Genomic DNA, 21,604 nt, shown 5'->3' on the forward strand with positions numbered 1-21,604 from the left:
ATCTTAGTTGGTTTTTAGAAGTAACATTTTACTAGGAAATTTTCATTTCATCTTAATATCTCAAATTATTATCATACAAATTGTTTAGAACACTACTAACTTTTTAATTACATATTTAACCCCTTTTTATGTTCCTAAAATTGTTTATTAGTATCTCCTCTCCTTGGTAAAATTTTTTAGGTTTGTCCATTAGTCTTTCAACTATTATTCTTTGCACTAGTGAAATATAATGAATGTGATGGTAGAAGTGGGCTTACCAGGGTATAGGCAATAAGTAGGTGCATTATCTGTAGAGAAATAAAACTGAAGTAAGGTTAACTAAAAGTTGACATGCTCTTTATTATCATCATGCACTAGTAATTCTAAATATTTACCAATGATACACCCCCAGTGAAAACTGTTTTATATCCTAGTTCAGTTAAGTTGTTCAGTTGTGTCCGACTCTTAGCAACCCCATGGACTGCAGAATGCCAGGCCTCCCTGTCCATCACCAACTCCCAGAGTTTACTCAAACTCATGTCCATTAAGTTGGCAATGCCATCCAGCCATCTCATCTTCTGTCATCCCCTTCTCCCCCTGCCCTCAATCTTTCCCAGCATCAGGGTCTTTTCAAACGAATCAGCTCTTTGCATCAGGTGGCCAGAGTATTTGAGTTTCAGCTTTAGCATCAGTCCTTCCAATGAATATTCAGGACTGATTTCCCTTAGGATGGAATGGTTGGATCTCCTTGCAGTCCAAGGGAATCTCAAGAGTCTTCTCCAACACCACAGTTCAAAAGCATCAATTCTTTGGAGCTCAGTTTCTTTATAGTCCAACTCTCACATCCATACATGACTATTGGAAAAATCATAGCTTTGACTAGACGGACCTTTGTTGGCAAAGTAATGTCTCTGCTTTTTAATATGATGTCTAGGTTGGTCATAGCTTTTCTTCCAAGGAGCAAGTGTCTTTTAAATTCATGGCTGCAGTCACCATCTCCAGTGATTTTGGAGCCCCCCCAAAATAAAGTCTGTCGCTATTTCCATTGTTTCCCCACCTATTTGCCATGAAGTGATGGGACCAAATGCCATGATCTTAGATTTCTGAATGTTGAATTTTAAGCCAACTTTTTCCACTCTCCTTTTTCACTTTCATCAAGAGGCTCTTTAGTTCTTTGCTTTCTGCCATAAGGGTGGTATCATCTGCATATCTCAATTTATTGATATTTCTCCTGGAAATCTTGATTCCAGCTTATGCTTCATTCAGCCCAACGTTTCTCATGATGTACTCTGCATATAAGTTAAATAAGCAGGGTGATAATATATAGCCTTGATGTACTCCATTCCCAATTTTGAGCCAATCCATTGTTTCATGTCTGGTTCTGACTGTTGCTTCTTGACCTGCATACAGGTTTCTCAGGAGGCAGGTAAGGTGGTCTGGTATTCCCATCTCTTGAAGAATTTTCCACAGTTTGTTGTGGTCTACAGAATCAAAGGCTGATCCACAAAGTCAAAGGCTTTGTAGTAGTCAGTAAAGCAGAAGTAGATGTTATTCTGGAACTCTCTTGCTTTTTCCATGATCCAACGGATGTTGGCAATTTGATCTCTGGTTCCTCTGCCTTTTCTAAATCCAGCTTGAACATCTGGAAGTTCACGGTTCACGTACTGTTGAAGCCTGGCTTGGAGAATTTTGAGCATTACTTTACTAGCATGTGATATGAGTGCAATTGTGCATTAGTTTGAGCATTCTTTGGCATTGCCTTTCTTTGGGATTTGAATGAAAATGACCTTTTCCAGTCCTGTGGCCACTGCTGAGTTTTCCAAATTTGTTGGCATATTGAGTGCAGAACTTTCACAGCATCATCTTTTAGGATTTGAAGTAGCTCAACTGGAATTTGATATGCTAAGACTGAAGTAATTTTTGTCGTGGCTGCTGAGTTTTGAAAAAAAGAAAATGTAAATTTTCAATTACTGTATACTTATTTGGAGGAGGAAATGGCAAACCACTCCAGTATTCTTGCCCTGAGAAGTCCATGAACAATATGAAAAGGCAAAACATTACGACACCAGAAATGAGCCCCCAACCCCCCCAGGTCAGAAGGTGTTCAAAATGCTACTGGGCAAGAGCAGAGAAGTAGCACCAGAAAGACAAAAAAACGGGGTCAAAGCAGAAGTGACTCTCAGTTGTGGATGCATCTGGTGGTGAAAGTAAAGTCTGATGCTGTAAAGAAAAATATTGCATAGGAACATGCACGACAAAGGACAGAAATTAAGAAGAGATGACGAGAATGCACAGAAGAATTATACATAAAATTATACATAAAAGGTTTTAATAACCATGACGGTACAGTCACTCATCTAGAACCAGACATCCAGGAGTATGAAGTAAATGAGCCTTAGGAGGCATTATTACAAACAGAGCTCATGGAGGTGATGGAATTCCAGCTGAGCTATTTAAAATCCTAAATGATGATGCTGTGAAAGTATTGTACTCAATATGCCAGCAAATTTGAAAAAGTCATCAATGACCACAGGACTGGAAAAGGTCAGTTCTCATCCCAATCCCAATGAAGGGCAATGCCAAAAAATGTTCAAGCTACCATACAATTGCACTCATTTCACCTGCTAACAATGTAATGTTCAAAATCCTTCAAACCTAGGCTTCAGCAGTATGTGAACCAAGAACTTCCAGTTCTACAAGCTGGATTTTAGAAAAGGTAGAGGAACCAGAGAGTAAAGTGCCAACATTCATTGGATCATAGAGAAAGCAAGAGAATTCCAGAAAAAATATCTACTTCTGCTTCATTTACTATGCTAAAGCCATTGACTGTGTGGACCACAGCAAATTGTGAAAATTCTTAGAGATGGGAATACCAGTCTACCTTACTTATCTCCTGAGAAGCCTATATGCAGGTCAAGAAGCAACAGTTTGAACCAGACATGAAACTACAACAGACTGGTTTAAAATTGTGAAAGAAGTGTGTCAAGGCTGTACATTGTTACCCTGCTTATTTAACTTCTATGAAGAGTTCATCATGCAAAAAGCTGGACTGGATGAATCAAAAGCTGGAGTCAAAAGGGCCGGGCGAAATATCGACAACCTCAGATATGCATATGTCACCACTCTACTGGCAGAAAGTGAGGAGGAACTAAAAAGCCTGTTGATGAGGGTGATAGAGGAGAGTGAAAAAGCTGTCTTGAAACTTAACATTCACAAAACTAAGATCATGGCATCTGGTCCCATCACCTCATAGCACATAGAAAGGGAAAAAGTGGAAACATTGATGTATTTTATTTTCTTGAGCTCCAAAATCACTGGGAATGGTGACTGCAGGCATGAAATTAACTATCACTTGCTCCTTGGAAGAAAAGCTGTGACAAACCTATACAGCGTATTCAAAAGCAGAGACATTACTTTGCCCACAGAGCTCCATCTAGTCAAATCTATGGTTTTTCCAGTAGTTATGTATGGATGTGAGAGTTGGATCCTAAAGAAGGCTGACAGTGAAGAATTGATGCTTTCAAACTGTGGTGCTGGAGAAGACTCTTAAGAGTCGATTGGGTTGCAAGGATATGAAACCAATCAATCCTAAGGGAAATCAACCCTGAATAATCATTGGAAGGACTGATGCCAAAGCTGAAGCTCCAATACTTTGGACACTTGATGAGAAGAACCAACTCATTGAAAAAGACTGACGCTGGGAAAGATTGAGGGCAGGAGAAAAGGGGATGGCAGAGGATGAAATGGTTGGATAGCATCACTAACTCAATGGACATGAGTCTGAGCAAACTCCAGGATATAGTGAAGGACTGGGAAGTCTGGCACACTACAGTCCATGGGCTTGCAAAGAGTCTGACAGGACTTAGCAAGTAAACAACAAATGTACTTATTTGTGTTATTAAACATAATATTCACCCTGGAAGTTAATTAGAGAATATCCAACTACTGAGTCTATCTACCTTTGCCCTTTTCAGACTCAGTTTTAAGCATTGTTTTAGACAGTAAATTTATAATGACTTAAAATTGGTATTATTTCAGATAGTCTGTGTCTCCAATTGCTGTGGTTTTACATGTTCCTCTATTTATACCCTGGCGGCTCAGCAGCAAAAAATCTGTCTGCCAGTGCAGAAGACACTGGTTCCATCCCTGGTTCAGTAACATCCCCTGGAGAGGGAAATGGTAACCCACTCCAGTATTCTTGCTTGGGTAATCTCATAGACAGAAGCGCCTGGCAGGCTATACTTCATGGTGTCACAAGAGTCGGACACTTTAGTTTAGTTTAGTCTTAGTGACTAAACCACCTCCATGTTTATACAGTAGATTAAAAATAAACAATGATAACAAGACATAGATCTCAATTTACTTCATTTCTTTCATTCTAGATTACACTTGGAGCTTTTAAGTTTTTCTGATTTTTTTCATTTTGTTAATATAATCAATATATCACTGTACACTATTCAGTTGTACAACATAAGGGTTTGACTTATATATGTTGTGAAATGATTACCACAATAGGTTTACTTAACATCTATCATCTCATTTAGATATAATGGGAAGACATGGGGACGAAAAGAAAAACTATTTCCTCCTTGTAATGAGAACTCTTAGATTTACTCTTAACAACTTTCATATACATCATTCATCAGTGTTAGCTATAGGCATTATGTTATACATTACATTTACAGTACTTATTTATCTTATAACTGGAGGTTTGTACTTTTTAATTTTTATTTTACATTGAAGTATAATTATTTACAATGTTGTGTTAGTTTCAGATGTATAGCAAAGTGACTCAGTTATACATATATCTCTTCTTTTTCAGATTGTTTTCCCATATAGATTATTACAGAATATTGAGTCGAGTTCCCTGTGCTATACGTAGGTCCTTATTGATTTTCTATTTTACATATAGTCATGTGTATATGTTCATCCCAACCTCCTAATTTATCCCTAGCCCACTTTTCCCCTTCAGTAATCATAAGCATTTTTCTAAGTCTGTGAGTCTGTCTCTGTTTTGTAAATAAGTTAATTTATATCATTTCTAAAAAATTCAATATATGAGTGATATTATGTGATATTTGTCTTTGTCTCACTTCACTTAGCATGATAATCTCTAGATCCATCTATGTTGTGAAAATGGCATTATTTCATTCTTTTTTATGGCTAAGTAATATTCCATTGTATATATACATATATATAGACACACTGTATATATACATACACACACACACACTATATATATTTATATTTATATACACCACATCTTCTTTATCCATTCCTCTATTAGTGGACATTTACTTTGCTTTCATGTCTTGGCAATTGTAAGTAGTGCTGCAGTGAACATTGAAGTGCATGTATATTTTCGAATTATGGAGTGGGATTACTGGATCACAAAATAGCTCTATATTTTGTTTTTTAAGCAATCTCCATAGTGTTCTCCATAGTGGTTATACCAATTTACATTCCTGCCAACAGTGTAGGAGGGTTACCATTTCTCCACATCTTCTCTAGGATTCATTGTAGACTTTTTGATGATGGCCATTCTGAGTTGTGTGAGGTGACACTTCATTGTAGTTTTGATTTGCATTTCTCTAAGAATTAGTGATGTTGAGGATCTTTTCATGTGCCTTTTGGCCATCTGTATGTCTTCTTTGGAGAAATATCTATTTAGATCTTCTGCTTATATGTATATATTTTTTCTGATACTGAGCTTCATGCTGCTGTTGCTGCTGCTAAGTCGCTTCAGTCGTGTCTGACTCTGTGCGACCCCATAGACGGCAGCCCACCAGGCTCCTCCATCCATGGGATTTTCCAGGCAAGAGTACGGGAGTGGGCTGCCATTGCCTTCTCCAAAGCTTCATGAGTCGCTATTTTAGAGATTAACCCCTTATTGGTTGCTTCATTTGCAAATATTTTCTACCATTCTGTGGGTTTTCTTTTCATTTTGTTGATGATTTCCTTTTCTGGGTAGAAGGTTTTAAGTTTAATTAGGTCCCACTTCTTCATTTTTGTTGTCATTACTCTAGAAGATAGATCAAAAAAGATATTGCTGTGATTTATGTCAAAGAATTACCTTCTTCTGTTTTCCTCTAAGAGTTTTATAGCATCCAGTCTTACATTTAGGTCTAATCCATTTTTAGCTTATTTTTGTGTATGGTACTAGAGAATATTCTTTTGTTTTTAAATTTTATTTTATTTTTAAACTTTACAAATTGTATTAGTTTTGCCAAATATCAAAATGAATCCGCCATAGGTATACATGTTCTTTTTCATATGTCTGTTCAGTTTTCCCAGCACCATTTATTGAAGAGACTCTTTTCTACTGTACATCTTTGCCTCCTTTGTCATGGATTAATTGACCATAGGTGTGTGAGTTTATTTCTGGGCTTTCTATACTGTTCCACTGACCTACATTTCTGTTCTTGTGCCATCATCATACTATTTTGATGACTGTAGCTTTGTAGTATAGTCTGAAGTCAGGGCTATGATTTCTTCAGCTCCATTTTTCTTTCTCAGGATTGCTTTGGCTATTTGAAGTCTTGCATATTTCCATAAAAATTAAAACAAAACAAAACAAAACACAAATTTGTTCAACTCTTGTGAAAAATGCTGTTGGTAATTTGATAGGGATTGCATTGAATCTATAGATTGCATTTGGCAGTAGTCATTTTGACAATACTGATTCTTCCAATCCAAGAACACGGTATATCTGTCCATCTAGTAGTGTGTCATCTATGATTTATCAGCATCATATATTTGTTTAAAACTTTGAATAGTTAAAAAGATTCTAAAGTAGTTCAAATGATATTACATTGTTAAATGCAAAGTTTTCCTTCAAATATGAAATGTGATATGAAATTTGAATGCTATCACTAAAATAAAAATTTATTAATTTTTATTAATTGCTTGTACTAAAATCCTTTGTTTTGGGGGGGGGGGGAGGGGCGGGCTCCAAAATCACTGCAGATGGTGATTGCAGCCATGAAATTAAAAGACAGTTACTCCTTGGAAGAACAGTTAGACCAACCTAGACAGCATATTAAAAAGCAGAGACATTACTTTGTCAACAAAGGACCGTCTAGTCAAGGCTATGGTTTTTCCAGTAGTCATGTATGGATGTGAGAGTTGGACTATAAAGAAAGCTGAGCACCGAAGAATTGATCCTTTTGAACTGTGGTGTTGGAGAAGACTCTTGAGAGTCCCTTGGACTGCAAGGATATCCAACCAGTCCATCCTAAAGGAGATCAGTCCTGGGTATTCATTGGAAGGACTGATGTTGAAGCTGAAACTCCAATACTTTGGCCACCTGATGCGAAGAGCTGACTCATTTGAAAAGACCTTGATGCTGAGAAAGATTGAGGGCAGGAGGAGAAGGGGACAACAGAGGATGAGATGGTTGGATGGCATCACCAACTCAATGGACATGGGGATTGGGTGGACTCTGGGAGTTGGTAATGGACAGGGAGGCCTGGCGTTTTGCGGTTCATGGGGTTGCAAAGAGTTGGACATGACTGAGTGACTGAACTGACTGAAAGTCCTTTGTTATTAACTCTAAACTTATTATTTATTATATAGATGCAAGTGTTTCTTTTCTTTTTTCAAAACAAAATATGTTAATGCAATTTAAAAACTATACCATTATTTATATCCTTTTGCTATTGATATTTATTTTTAAGAAATTTTCTGCTGGTGTGACTGTATATATAATAGAAAAAAATATTTACTGTGTGTCTTTTCTGGCCATTATTCATTACTTCATTTCATGATTATTACTGAATTTTTTCATAGAGAGGAAAGGGATGTTAACAAGGAAGTTCTGGTCCAAATGTCAAACATGCTATGTTCACTACTACTGTGTAGGTCCTCTCTAATTGTATCTTAGTTTCTGTATTTTGAGGATATTTGTTTTTTATCTTCATCAACACTTTCTCCAGCTCTTTGGATTTATTTTGTGGTTCTTTTTCTAACTTTTTAAGTCATATTCTGAAGAAAAACTTTTTAATTTTTAGACAAAATTTTAGTGTTGCAATTTAACAGGTTTCTTTTCCTTCAGTGAAGACTTTAGTAGCCTTGATGACACCATTTGCTATCATTCATAATTATCTTCTCTAACTATTTTATTACACTGTCATATGTTCACTATTTACTTACCAAATGCTTACCACATACATACCAATGTACTAAGTGATGTGTGTGCTACAAAGATCCAGGAGGACGTAAGTCCTACTCTTAAAGATACTGTATTCATTGTTAGCAGTTACAGTGTCCAGGGTCTTCCTGGCACTGCTCCTTGTCTCTGCCCTGCTGTCACAAAGTGTGGTAGATTCAGGTGGCTGATCAGAAGTATAGGTAATGATGAGCACTGGAACTGAGACTGGATTTGGATTCATAGGAATTATACTTGTTTTATCCACCATATTGTAATCATCCACCAGTTACACTGCTGACCTTGCCATGGCTCCATTTCCTCTACTTCACATTCCATAAACCTGTGAATCTAGTTCCTGTTCTCATTGACTTCCCATTCCTAGTCTCTCGGTCTTTAATGGAAATTCAGATTGCTGGTAAATCTCTGCAACAGAAGGATTGTAATGGGAGTAAAATGATGTTTAGGAGAAAATAATTGTAAGAAACGGGTGAGGACTCATATCCCAAAGGGGTATAGAAATCTCCCTGCTCCTCAGGTTAGTGATTTAGGGTCGTCTCCATAGATGACAGAAGAAAACAGAAGGAATCAGGAGGCAAGGAGTGTAGTCCACATCGGATTTGGGTTGGGGGGTTGTTTGTTTTTATAAGAAAGCTTTGTAAGTGTGAAAGTGTTAGTTGCTCAGTCATATCCAGCTCTCTGCAACACCATGGACTGTAGCCCACTAGCCTCCTCTGTTCATGGAATTCTCCAGGCAAGAATACTGGAGTAGCCATTTCCTTCTCCAGGGAGTCTTCTGACCCAGAGAGCATATCTGGGTCTCGTGGATTACAGGCAGATTCTTTACTGTCTGAGGGTATTTCCGTTAGGGAGCACATGGTGTCTGACGGGTTAATTTTTTTTTTTTTTATATTATAGTAATTGATGAATATTGCTCAGACATATTTCCTTAGGATGTATAAAAATGTGATATTTTATTTTTATCATTTCTTTATTCATTAACTGGAATATTCTATAAAGATGAAATTACTCTCGTTGACTATTTGGTTACCCTGAATTACAGTTAGTATAGGAGTCGTGGGATAACTGCTTGATCTTCTCCTTTCTTTACTGTTTTAAAAAATGTCAGTTCATTCCCACTCTTTGCAACCCCATGGGCTGCAGCACGCCAGGCTTCCCTGTTCTTCACCGTCTCACAGAGTTTGCTCATACTCCTGGCCATTGAGTCAGTGATGCCATCCAACCATCTCATTCTCTGTCGTCTCTTCTCTTTCTGCCCTCAGTCTTTCCCAGCATCAGGATCTTTTCCAATGAGTTGGCTCTTCACATCAGGTGGCCAAAGTATTGGAGCTTCAGCTTCAGCAACAGTCCTTGCAATGAATATTCAGGGTTCACTTCCTTTAGGATTGACTGAATCTCCTTACAGTCCAAGGGACTCTCAAGAGAGTCTTCCCTAGCACCACAGTTCAACGGCATCAGTTCTTCAGTGCTCAGCTTTTTTTATTGTACAGCTCCCACATGTGTACATGACTACTGGAAAAACCATAGCTTTGACTGTGTGGACCTTTGTAGGCAGAATAATGTCTCTGCTTTTTAATATGCTGTCAGTTCATTAATGCCCTCCAAATGAGATTAATGTTGTCTTTTTTTTTTTTGAGAATATTTGCAAAATGATAGACTAAATAAAATGTATGTCATGTGTTTCAGTTCATGGCAGTCATTATCCTTATTGATGCTCAAATTTTCTACTCTATGGCCAGTGACTGCCTTTTTTATATTAGTTCCTAAATCCACTAGAGATATTCTTATGGGCTTTGATAGTAACTTTCTTTAGGTATTTAAGATGATCCAGGTTCATATTATGCTTTTCTTTTCCTGGACCTGGAATCAGCTATTTCTCTAAGGAATTTCAGTTCCTTTTGGTCAGAAATTTGAGTTAAAGACCAGGAACAAAGGATATTCATTCTTACTGTCTTAGTCACTGTTTTAAGAGCTTTTGATGGACAAAGATATGAAATACATATTTTTTTTGTGCTTGTGTAACCCATTTTAAATTCTTATTGGTAAATGAATTTCATATTAAGGACTGCTGGGTTTTTCTTAATTTCACTGATGTTATAATTGCATTTTGTGTCTTCCATGCTTAAAAATCCTGATTTTTAAGAACACCAATATAATTATCATTTGCTTTGTCCCACAATACATATGACAGATCTACAATAGTAATAAAACTCACAATAATAGAAAATAAATTAAAATTTTGTTTTTGTAGTTTCTATTGCCTTTAAAGTATATCCCACGAGCAATGTTTGATCAGATTTACAAGTTGCTTGGAATAGTTCTTCCTTGTGTTGTTATACTATCAATATGACACACAGAGTTTACTTTTAAATTTTAGGAAATGCTTTTTGAAATTGATTTTGCTTTAAAATTATTCAAAATATTTAGGTGGTGTCAAAGTGAAATTTAAACTTCACAAAGTAGGTCATATTGGAAAATATTTACTTTTTATTCCTGGTTTATTCTCTCTTCCCTCACTTTCTAGGAAAAGCTTTGTGTATTTAACTTTATGCTTATTTTTATAATACATGTTTATTTTATAATATACATTTTATGTGCTATAATGTTGTAATATAAATTTTATAATTTTATACGAATATACAAGTAGATGTAGTCCCTTCCTTAAATACACAGTAGCAAACTACACAAAATATTTTCTATCTTGGTATTTTCCAGCTACCTTGGAGATCACGTCATGGTAGTATACAGGTATATTCCTCATTACTTTTCATGTACATGGCTCATTCCCAATTGGATGGACATGTATTTTTTTCCCAAGTCTTTTGTTGTTGCAAAGAATGCTGTAATAAATCAACTCATGTATATTTTATCAATGTATTTTGGAATAGTTTCCTAGAAGGGGGATTGCTAGGTCAAAAAGTAAATATACATATATGTGATTTTGTTAGATATTGCCAATTCTCTTTTTAGGGGTTAAATTGACAGTATTTTGCATTCCCACCTGTAGTATATTAAAATGTCTATTTTCCAATAGCCTCAGTATGGTTTCTGTTATTAAACTTTTGTATTGTATCTGATTGGTCAGAAATAGTCTTATGATATTTTCTTTTACTATAAGAAAGATTGAATATTGTTCATCACACATATCATTTAGGGTTTTGGGTGCTTTTCTTTATTATTTGAATTTAATAATATATCAAGTATACTTATCCCTTTGCCTGTGATATAATTGCATTGTTCCCCTGGTTTGCTTTTTTAGTTTGATTATGATATGTTTTTCCTTATAGAAGATTCTTAAATTTTTATAAAACTAGTAATTTCCCCCATTATTCCTTCTGCATTTGGAGTCATGGTTAGTAAAGTTTTCCCTAAACACAAGCTGCTATTATTATTATTTTTACAAAAATTTTAAAGTGTGTTTTTCTATATATTTAGCTGCACTAGGTCTTGGTTGTGACACACAGGATTTTGTGTCATGCAGCATCTCTCACTGTGGCACCGGGCTCTCTAGTTGTGGCGCGTGGGGTTGTGGCGCATGGGCTCAGTGGTTGGGTCACGTGGGCTTAGTTGCTCCATGGCATGTAGGATTCTGGTTGCCTGACCAGGGATTGAACTTAAAATACGCTTGCTCCTTGGAAGAAAAGTTATGACCAACAGAGATAGTGTATTAAAAAGCAGAGACATTATTTGCCAACAAAGGTCCGTCTAGTCAAAGCTACGGTTTTTCCAGTAGTCTTGGAGGGATGTGAGAGTTGGACTATAAAAAAAGCTGAGCACTGAAGAGTTGATGCTTTTGAACTGTGGTGTTGGAGAAAACTCTTGAGAGTCCCTTGGACTGCAGGGAAATCCAACCAGTCCATCCTAAAGGAGATCAGTCCTGAATATTCATTGGAAGGACTGATGCTGAAGCTGAAACTCCAATACTTTGGCCACCTGATGTGAAGAAATGACTCATTTTAAAAGAAAGACCTTGATGCTGGGAAAGATTGAAAGTGGGAGGAGAAGGGGATGACAGAGGATGAGATGGTTGGATGTCATCACCAACTCAGGGGACAGGAGTTTGAGTAAACTCCGGGAGTTGGCGATGGACAGGGAGGCCTGGTGTGCTTCAGTCCATGGGGTCGCAAAGAGTCAGACACGACTGAGCGACTGAACTGATTAGTACTTGTCTTGCTGTATTTTTTGAATGGTCAACTCTGATACCTTTGGAACTTACCCTAATGTATAATGTAAAGAATTGGTCCACTTTTATTATTTTCCATGTGGCTCTCCTTATTTAGCCACCCTCTTTATAAAGGAGTCCATTTTTACTCTGATTATATGAGATATGGAACATTCTTATATAATGAATTTTCAAATGCAGTTGACTATATGTCTTCTCTTATCCATCCTCCTCCCACCCCTCGGCCCTGTTTCTATACTTTTTCTTGGTATTAAAATAGAGACTGTTTCCTCATATTTAGGATACAGGCATACATGCATAATGTTTCCAGAACTGTCAGGAACACAAAAATAAATATGTGTGCAAACAATTTACAGTTTTTAAAAGATAAGTTTCCATGTCAGTGTGCATCTCTTGCTCCATGACTAGAGATTCTATATCTAACTCAGCGCTATTGAGTTGTTGAGTGTTCTTATACATTGCAATTATCCAAGCTGAAGAAGTTTTATTCTGAAGTGAAAAAAATAGGGTCTATTTTTTGTTCAATCACTCAGCCATGTCCGACTCTTTGCAGCCCCATGGACTGCAACGTGCTGGTTTCTCTGTCCTTCCATATTTCAGGAGTTTGCTCATACTCATGTTTATTGAGTCAACGATGGCATCCAGCCATCTTATCCTCTGTTGCCCGCTTCTCCTGCCCTCAGTTTTTCCCAGCATCAGGGTCTTTTCTGATGAACTGGCTCTTTATACCAGGTGGCCAAAGTATCACAGCTTCAGCTTTAACATCAATCCTTCCAGTGAATATTAAGGACTGATTTCCATTAGGATTGATTGGTTTGATTTCCTTGCTGTCCAGGGGACTCTCAAGAGTCTTCTCCAACAGCACAGTTCAAAAGCATCAATTCTTAAGCACTCACCCTTATTTATGGTCCAACTCTCACATTCATACATGACTTCTAGAAAAACCATAGCTTTGACTATACGGACCTGTGTTGGCAAAGTGATATCTCTGCTTTTTAATATGCTGTCTAGATTGGTCATAGTTTGTCTTTGAAGGAGCAACTGTCATTTAATTTCATGGCTTCAGTCACCATCCCCAGTGATTTTGGAGCCCAAGAAAATAAAGTCTGTCACTGTTAATGTTTTTTCCCCATCTATTTGCCATGAAGGGCTGGGACTGGGTACCATGATCTTAGTTTTTTGAATGTTGAGTTTTAAACCAGCTTTTTCACTCTCCTCTTTAACCCTCATCAAGAGGCTCTTTAGTTCTTCTTCGCTTTCTGCCATTAGGGTGGTATCATCGGCATATCTGAGGTTATTGATATTTCTCCAGGCAATCTTGATTTCAGCTTGAGCTTCATCCAGCCTGGCTTTTTGCATGATGTACTCTGCATAGAAGTTAAATAAATGAGGTGACCATATACAGCCTTGATGTACTCCTTTCCCAAGTTTGAACCAGTCTGTTATTCCATGTCTAGTTCTAACTGTTGCTTCTTGACCTGCATTCAGGTTTCTCAGGCAGGGTGGTCTGGTATTCTCTTCTCATTAGAAATTTTCCACAATTTGCTGTGATCAACATAGTCAAAAGCTTTCACATAGTCAATGAAGAAAAAGTAGATGTTTTGCTGGAATTCCCTTGCTTTTTCTGTGATCCAAGGGATACTGAAAATTAGATCTCTGGTTTCTCTGACTTTTCTAAATCCAGCTTGTACATCTTGAAATTCTCAGTTCACCTACTGTTGAAGCCTAGCCTTAAGGATTTTGAGCATTACCTTGATAGCATGTGAAATGAGTGTAATTATGTGGAAATGTGAATATTGTTTGGCATTGCCTGTCTTTGGGATTGAAATGAAAACTGACCTTTTCCAGTCCTGTGGCTAATGCTGTTCAGTTCAGTCACTCAGTCGTGTCTGACTCTGCGACCCCATGAACTGCAGCACACCAGGCCTCCCTGTCCATCACCAAATCCCGGCGTTTAGCCAAACTCATGTCCATTGAGTAGGTGATGCCATCCAACCATCTCATCCTCTGTCATCCCCTTCTCCTCCTGCCCTCAATCTTTCCCACCATCATGGTCTTTTCAAATGAGTCAGCTCTTCACATCAGGTAGCCAAAGTATTGGAGTTTCACTTTCAACATCAGTCCTTCCAGTGAACACCCAGGACTGATTTCCTTTAGGATGGACTGGTTGGATCTCCTTGTAGTCCAAGGGACTCTGAAGAGTCTTCTCCAACACCATAGTTCAAAAGCATCAATTCTTCGGTGTTCAGCTTTCTTTATAGTCCAACTCTGACATCCATACATGACTACTGGAAAAACCATAGCCTTGACTAGACGGTCCTTTGTTGACAAAGTAATGTCTCTGCTTTTTAATATGCTGTCTAGGTTGGTCATAACTTTCCAACTCATAACTCAGGCTACTGAGTTTTCCGAATTTGTTGGCATACTGAGTATAGCACTTTAACAACATCCCTTTTTAGGATTTGAAATATCTCAACTAGAATTCCTTCACCTCCACTAGCTTTGTTCATAGTAATGCTTCCTAAGGTCCCCTTGACTTCACACTCCAGGATGTCTGGCTTAGTTGAGTGATGACATCACTGTGATTATCCGGGTTATTAAGACCTTTAATGTAAGGTTCTTCTGTGTATTCTTGCCATCACTTTTTAATCTCTTCTGCTTCTATTAGGTCCATACCTTTTCTTTCTTTTATTGTGCCCATTTTGCATGAGATGTTCCCTTGGTATCTCTAATTTTCTTGAAGAGATCTCTGGTCTTTCCCATTCTATTGTTTTCCTCTGTTTCTTTGCACTGATCACTTAAGAAGGCTTTCTTATCTCTCCTTGCTATTCTTTGAAACTACATTCAGATGGGTATGTTTTTCCTTTTCTCCTTTCCTTTCACTTCTGTTCTTTTCTCAGCTATTTGTAAGGCTTCCTCAGACAACCACTCTGCCTTGTTGCATTTCTTTTTCTCAAGGATGATTTGGTCACTGCCTCCTGTACAATGTTACAACCAGCATCCATAGTTCTTCAGGCATTCTGTCTATCAAATCTAATCCCTTGATTCTATTTGTCACTTCCTTTGTATAATCATTAGGGATTTGAATTAGGTCATACCTGAATGGTCTAGTGGTTTTACCTACTTTCTTCAATTTAAGTCTGAATTTTGCAATTAGGAGTTCATGATCTGAGCCATAGTCAGCTCCCAGTTTTATTTTTGCTGACTGTATAGAGCCTCTCCATCTTTGACTGCAAAGAATATAATCAGTCTGATTTCAGTGTTGACCATCTGGTGAAGTCCATGTGTAGAGTCATCTCTTGAGTTGTTGGAAGAGGGTGTTTGCTATGACCAGTGCATTCTCTTGGCAAAACTCTGTTACTCTTTGCCCTTCTTTATTTTGTACAACAAGACCAAACTTGCCTATTATTCCAGGTGTCTTTTAACTTCCTACTTTTGCATTCCACAGTATCTGAAACATTTATGGTACAGTTGCTTCTTATGGCGAGCTGAATCATTGGTATACATTTAATAGTGCACCTTTTTAATATCTGTTAACAGAGCTTTGAGACTAGTCTATTGATTTGTTTTGTCTTGGAACAGACAACATGCACAATGCACTATACCTACAAGTTTTTCCAAATCACATTTAATTGAAAGATCCCAATGAGCAAGTTGTTTATCAGCACAGTAGACATAGGCACGTTCACACTGCTGTGTTCTTCTTGCTTATGAATTACTGGAAAGCTACTCTTTTGAATTGGTAAAGGAAAGAAAGAAAAGGGAGAAAATCTCTTGCAGTTTTAGGGAAAATGAAGTAGAAAAGGATTCTCTGGAGACTTCATTATAAATGGTTAGCTCAATTATGCTAAATGGAATCAATATATTTACATTGTTTTATTCAAGGTTTATCATGTTCCATTATGAAACAATGAAATGTAATTAATAAATTGTCAGTTCATTTTTCTTGTTTTATTTGAAAATGCTTCGGCATATTTTAGCATATCATTTTTAGAGTAGCAAATAACTCTAATGTATAACATTAATAAACGGTGATAGACTTTACTATAAATATTGCATCTGTTGCCAAGAAAAGTTACACACAAAAACACAGCATTGCAAACAGCAGTTGAGTAATTCTTTTGGTAGTAGAGACATGGGCCTTCTGTATCATTTTAAGTATCTTTGCACTACTTGACCCTCTGCACTTGAAGAATATTGTTTTTTATACTTCAACAGTTTGCTGGGCTTAAGGGATTAACGCCATATATGTTGTGTTGTGAGTGCCCAGAAAACCAATTGAGCAATGGAGGAAAAACTGTGACAAACTTTTCACGTGTGCAATCATATCCAGATATTGTTACAAAGAATAATTTAGAAAATAAAGGCAGTTAATAAGATAATTAGATCTAACAGAAAATAAAAACCACCAATCAAAAATTTTCAATGGGCTAAATTATTTTGGATTCCAAAACCCTTTTTTTGTCATTTGAAAATAAATATTAAGTAATAAAATATATAATAAGTTAAAATATATTATTTTCCATCATCATTTGATGTATCAAAGCATATACCACTCTGAATTTTATGTAAAAATTTCATTCATGCATTTTATGTCAATTCAAAGGAAGCTTGAGGCATTTCAAAGCACACAAAATACCACAAAACCAAAAAATCAGATCAACCATTATCTTTCCTCAGTTGCTTTCTTCCATATTAAACTTTATGAGAAATGTGGCAAAAGATTAGATTTTTTTTGCATAAGAGGAGATAAAATATTTGATTTTAACTTAAAAATGAGAGAATTTGCATCTCTAAATGCTCTTTTTACCAATTTAGCAGATATTTAGGTTGACTTCTAATACTGTATATATAGTTTTAGTATATCAGGAATTTTAAGATAGGAAGTCAGAAAATAGAGGACATGAAAGTAGGTGGTTATAAAGTGGTGAAATAAATGAGATGAGTTTCATAGAATAAAAAGTTGCCCATCCCATGCATTATGAATGCTTTTGGAAGTCCTCATTCACTCCCTGACTTCTAATCCAACATATTCCCTTCTTAATTGCCTGATTGCTTCAAGGCTTAAAATTCCCATTAGAGAATCATTTCTTCAAATCATGACTTTTCTCTCACTTTAAAATACACATATAATTTAAAAATAACATACTAGTGAAAGCATTAGTCACTCAGTCTGGTCTGACTCTTTGTGACCCCATAGACTGTAGCCCACCAAGCTCCTCTGTCCACGGAGTTCTCAAGGCAAGAATTCTGGAGTGACAAGCCATTCCCTTCTCCAGGGGATATTCCCCACTGAGGGATCAAACCCAGATCTCTGCATTGCAGGTGGATTCTTCACTATCTGAGTCACCAGGGAAGCCCAATAACATGCTAACTTGATAATAACTAGAAATCAATTTATATTTTCAATGATGAATAAGTAAGCTTCAGCTCAGGCATGATAAACTTGACTGGTGCACTGATAGGGGCATGAAAGCATTCTGAGCATGAGTTTCTGCATAAACATGTGTAGCTCAAGTAGGGTGCAACAGCAGGAGACATCTTAGTGTGGAAGTGCACAAAGCAAGGTTAGGGTCCAAGAAATATGGTCCCACACTTACGAATTCTGTCACATCTAGTCTCTTCTTGTTTTTTGGGTTTCATGTATTCTGTCCTCAAATATATTTCAAATGAGGGAAACTTTTTTAAAAGAAGAAAAAGTAAACATTTTTGCTTGAAATATCTTTCTTTACCATGTAAAATTTATCATTCATTTCACTGGCAAACATTTATACTGAATGAATTGAGTAGTGTTCATTCTCTCTAGTTTATTGATATCCATTATCTTATAGCTTCTTATAACTTATATATTATAACATTATCTTGGACTTCCCTGGTGGCTCAGACGGTAAAGCGTCTGCCTACAATTCAGGAGATCTGGATTCAATTCCTGGGTCAGGAAGATCTCCTGGAGAAGCAAATGGCAACCTGCTTCAGTATTCTTGCCTGGAAAATCCCATGGATGGAGGAACCTGGTAGGCTACAGTCCATGGGGTTGCAAAGAGTCAGACATGACTGAGTGATTTCCCCTCACTTCATTTCATCTTATAACACTTTGGATATTGTTTCACACTCCATCATACTACTGAAACTTCCATGTTGAAGAATTTTTATCACCAAAAATCTTCTTTTCCTTGAGTTTCTTACCTTTTTTTTGGTTAGCTTAACTCACAATTCTGGAGACTGAAAGTCCGAGATCAAGGAGCCAGCATGTTCAGGTTCTGGTGCGATCTCTCTTTGGGATTGTAGACTGCCAATTTCTAGCTGTATCCTCACACTGCCAAAAGAGAGCTGAGTTTTTTTTCTCTTCTTGTTAGGGCCCTAATCCCATTTATGAGGGTTCCACACTCACAACCTAATTACCTCTCAAGGGCCCCACCTCTAATACTGTCAAATTGGAGGTCAGATTTCAACATATGAATTTTGGCATAATCCATAAGAACTACTGATCCTTCAATGTCCCATATTATTCCTACCACTTTGATGAAGATTTACTAACTCTTCTAGCTTTCAGCCATCTCTGAAATTCTATGACACATGGAGTTCCTACCACACAGTTTTGTACTTAATTATATTACGTCCTCAGTTGTTCATTATTGTTTCATAAATTTGTAGTCTAAATGTTCTCAAGACTTCATCTGTGGGTTTTTAATAACTTATTAGCTCAAGCTTGCATATACCATTGCAGGACTTTGGCACCATCTCCTGGGATCTTTGTTATTTCTGAGGACTCAAGGGGCCTTGTAATGTGCTGGGTAATAAGACTACCCATATTCTTCTGCATTAGGCACTAGTGGCTGCACAAGACCAGCACTGCCAGGAGGAAGCTCCTCAGCGGGAGGTTTGCTTGTTCCTGCTGCCCTATATTCTGTCAAGTACAGGGATTTCTACTGATGCATACTTTGACCTCTTAGTGAGCCAAAACCGCAGAGATATCTAGGAAATAACATAGAAGTAAAAATGAGCTTTTTCTTTAACTTCGTGCTGAATTTAATAACTTGTGCCTTATTTCCCCACCCTGTGAACTACATCACTTTGTGTTCTAAGTCTCATATGGGCTTGGATGGAAAATCATCTGAAGTTTTTCTCTCTTTCCCATCACTTCCTTCAAGAACTGATGCTTTATCTTTCTCTTCTCTCCTTTCCTGTGTCTTACCTGTAAGTTTTTGCACAAATCAACTTTCCTCTCTTACTAGCTCCCCTGTGTTAGACAAAACTACTAAATGCCCTTGTGAAATTAGTTACAAAAAATAAAGATGGAAGATAGGAAGGGAAGAAAAGAGTCGCAAACCATCTCATGAAATTTCCACTTGTGTTCATCTTAGAAATCTCACTACATATTTCTGTCTTGCCTTACAGTTTCAGAGACTGAGCAACCAGGAATGGAAACCAAAGATGTGCGATGATATTGAGGATTTAGAAGGCTAAATTCTTGCTATGAATTAAGATTTATAAGGATGATGTTCTGTGTCATTTTATTAAACCCTATCATATGTGTGTTTGTGTAGCATGTATATACTTCTCTCATATTATGGAAAGTAATTTCATGTTTATTCTACAGTTTGATCTGGATGTAGCATTGGGGTTTAAGGTATGTATTTTAAGGTATCGTAATATTCTCTAACTTTCATCACTGCTTTTGTCTAGAATAAAAAATACCATGACCAACTTTTAAAAATTATACTTTATGATGTAAATAAAGAATTATATAATCTGAACTCATGGAGGGAGAAAAACTATCCAAACAAAGCTTTAAAATGCCCACTTCATTCTTCTTAAGAGCAGTCACCACTTTCAGTGTGATATCTGACCTATTGTTCATCATCATTCTAGGCCAGAAAAAAACAGATTTTAAAGCTTTACTGCCCATCTGTTTTAGTTGGCATAATTAATAAATATCTGCCAGATGCTGTACTAATTCTGTTTTTAGCTTTTATGATAGGTGTGTCTTTTTTAAAGCAAATATACTGCATACTCTATTCAGCCATCACTCAAGGTGAAGGATCAAGAGGGAAATGATGATTATAATAATACTTACAGCTATTATAAAAACTACTTATTTTATTTGTTAGCATATTCTATCTAGTATATACATTTCCATTGTGTCCCTGGTATATCAGTTTTGAATTTAGTACTTCTCTTACCTTCTTGTATGTTTTATAGGAGAATAGGAATCTGAGTATAAAAGGTGAGGAATTCCTTATATGATGTAATTAAGACAGATTGCTTCTCTCACTTTCATTTCTTAGGCTGCGCAGCCACACTGATAGGAGTCTTACGTGTTGGGTTGTGGCTCCTCTAAATATACTCCATGAGAATGAAGGATAGTTCAGGGAGAGAGTGTGACTGGGTGTGCTTCATCAGTACATGAGAGAGGAAGATTCAATGGATTGGTAAAGGAAATCTTCAATTACATAGTCCAGAGCGAAGCAAGAGAAACTAGGAAGATGGGATTAGGAACAGTAATTCAAGATGGGGGAGTTGGAAGTATCCTATGAATAAAGTCTGGGGAGAGCACTTTCTGAGAACAGACATTAACTTGTTATCACAGAGAAGGACATACTTCTATAAAGCTCACTTTTGCATTCTCCAAAACATTTGACATGGCATTGTTTGTTTGTTTGTTTTGCCTTGAGGCAATGGACTTCCTAGGTGGTTTATTGGTAAAGAATCTACCTGCCAGTGCAGGAGATGCAGATTCCATCCCTGAGTGGGGAAGATCGCCTGGAGGAGGAAATGGCAACCCACTCCAGTGTTCTTGCCTGGAAAATCCCATGGACGGAGGAGCCTGGTTGGCTACAGTCCATTGGGTCAAAAGAGTCAGATATGACTTAGCAACCGAGCATGCACAATGAATAAATGTATTTTGAATGAATGCTTACATCATAAAATGGCATATACTATTTTTTTCTACCCAAGAATAACTTGAAAAATCTTCCAACTTACTGTTGGCCTTCATGGGTAATGGAGCAATATTTAGCATGTATTTTTAAGGCAAAATCCCAACCATTGTATTTTTGTTCTACAGAGAAATTTTGAAATGCTGAGTAATGGTATTTTGAGTACAAGACCTGATCTTTTTGATTTCTGAAAGGTCATTTTCATCTGCTTTATTTTTCAGAACATCTTTAGTATCAGACATTTAATTATTTCAGTTTCTGGTTGCTCATCTTTGTCTCCCTCCTCAAATTATTAGATGACTTTAAGTCAATCATGATTTTACTCTTCCTGACTAT

General features: G+C 37.0%; 1 protein-coding gene across 7 annotated transcripts in view; it reads left to right on the forward strand.

The window, feature by feature from the left end:
- The window catches only part of LOC147349325 (uncharacterized), a 226,912-nt gene extending 206,617 nt beyond the window's left edge, over nt 1-20,295 (forward strand). For all 7 annotated transcript variants that reach the window (XR_015150344.1, XR_015150346.1, XR_015150348.1 and 4 more), the window contains one exon: nt 19,728-20,295. Coding sequence is in view for 3 of the 7 variants with exons in the window: in XM_086365224.1 (XP_086221350.1) it covers nt 19,728-19,774 (47 nt within the window). In the remaining 4 variants the exon portion in view is untranslated. The remainder of the gene's footprint in view (nt 1-19,727) is intronic.
- Nucleotides 20,296-21,604: the final 1,309 nt, after the last annotated feature.

This window comes from Bos grunniens, chromosome 21 (assembly GCF_055505025.1).
Source record: "Bos grunniens cultivar Pamir isolate PY7600 chromosome 21, Bosgru_T2T1.0, whole genome shotgun sequence".
NCBI classification, from domain to species: Eukaryota; Metazoa; Chordata; class Mammalia; order Artiodactyla; family Bovidae; genus Bos; species Bos grunniens.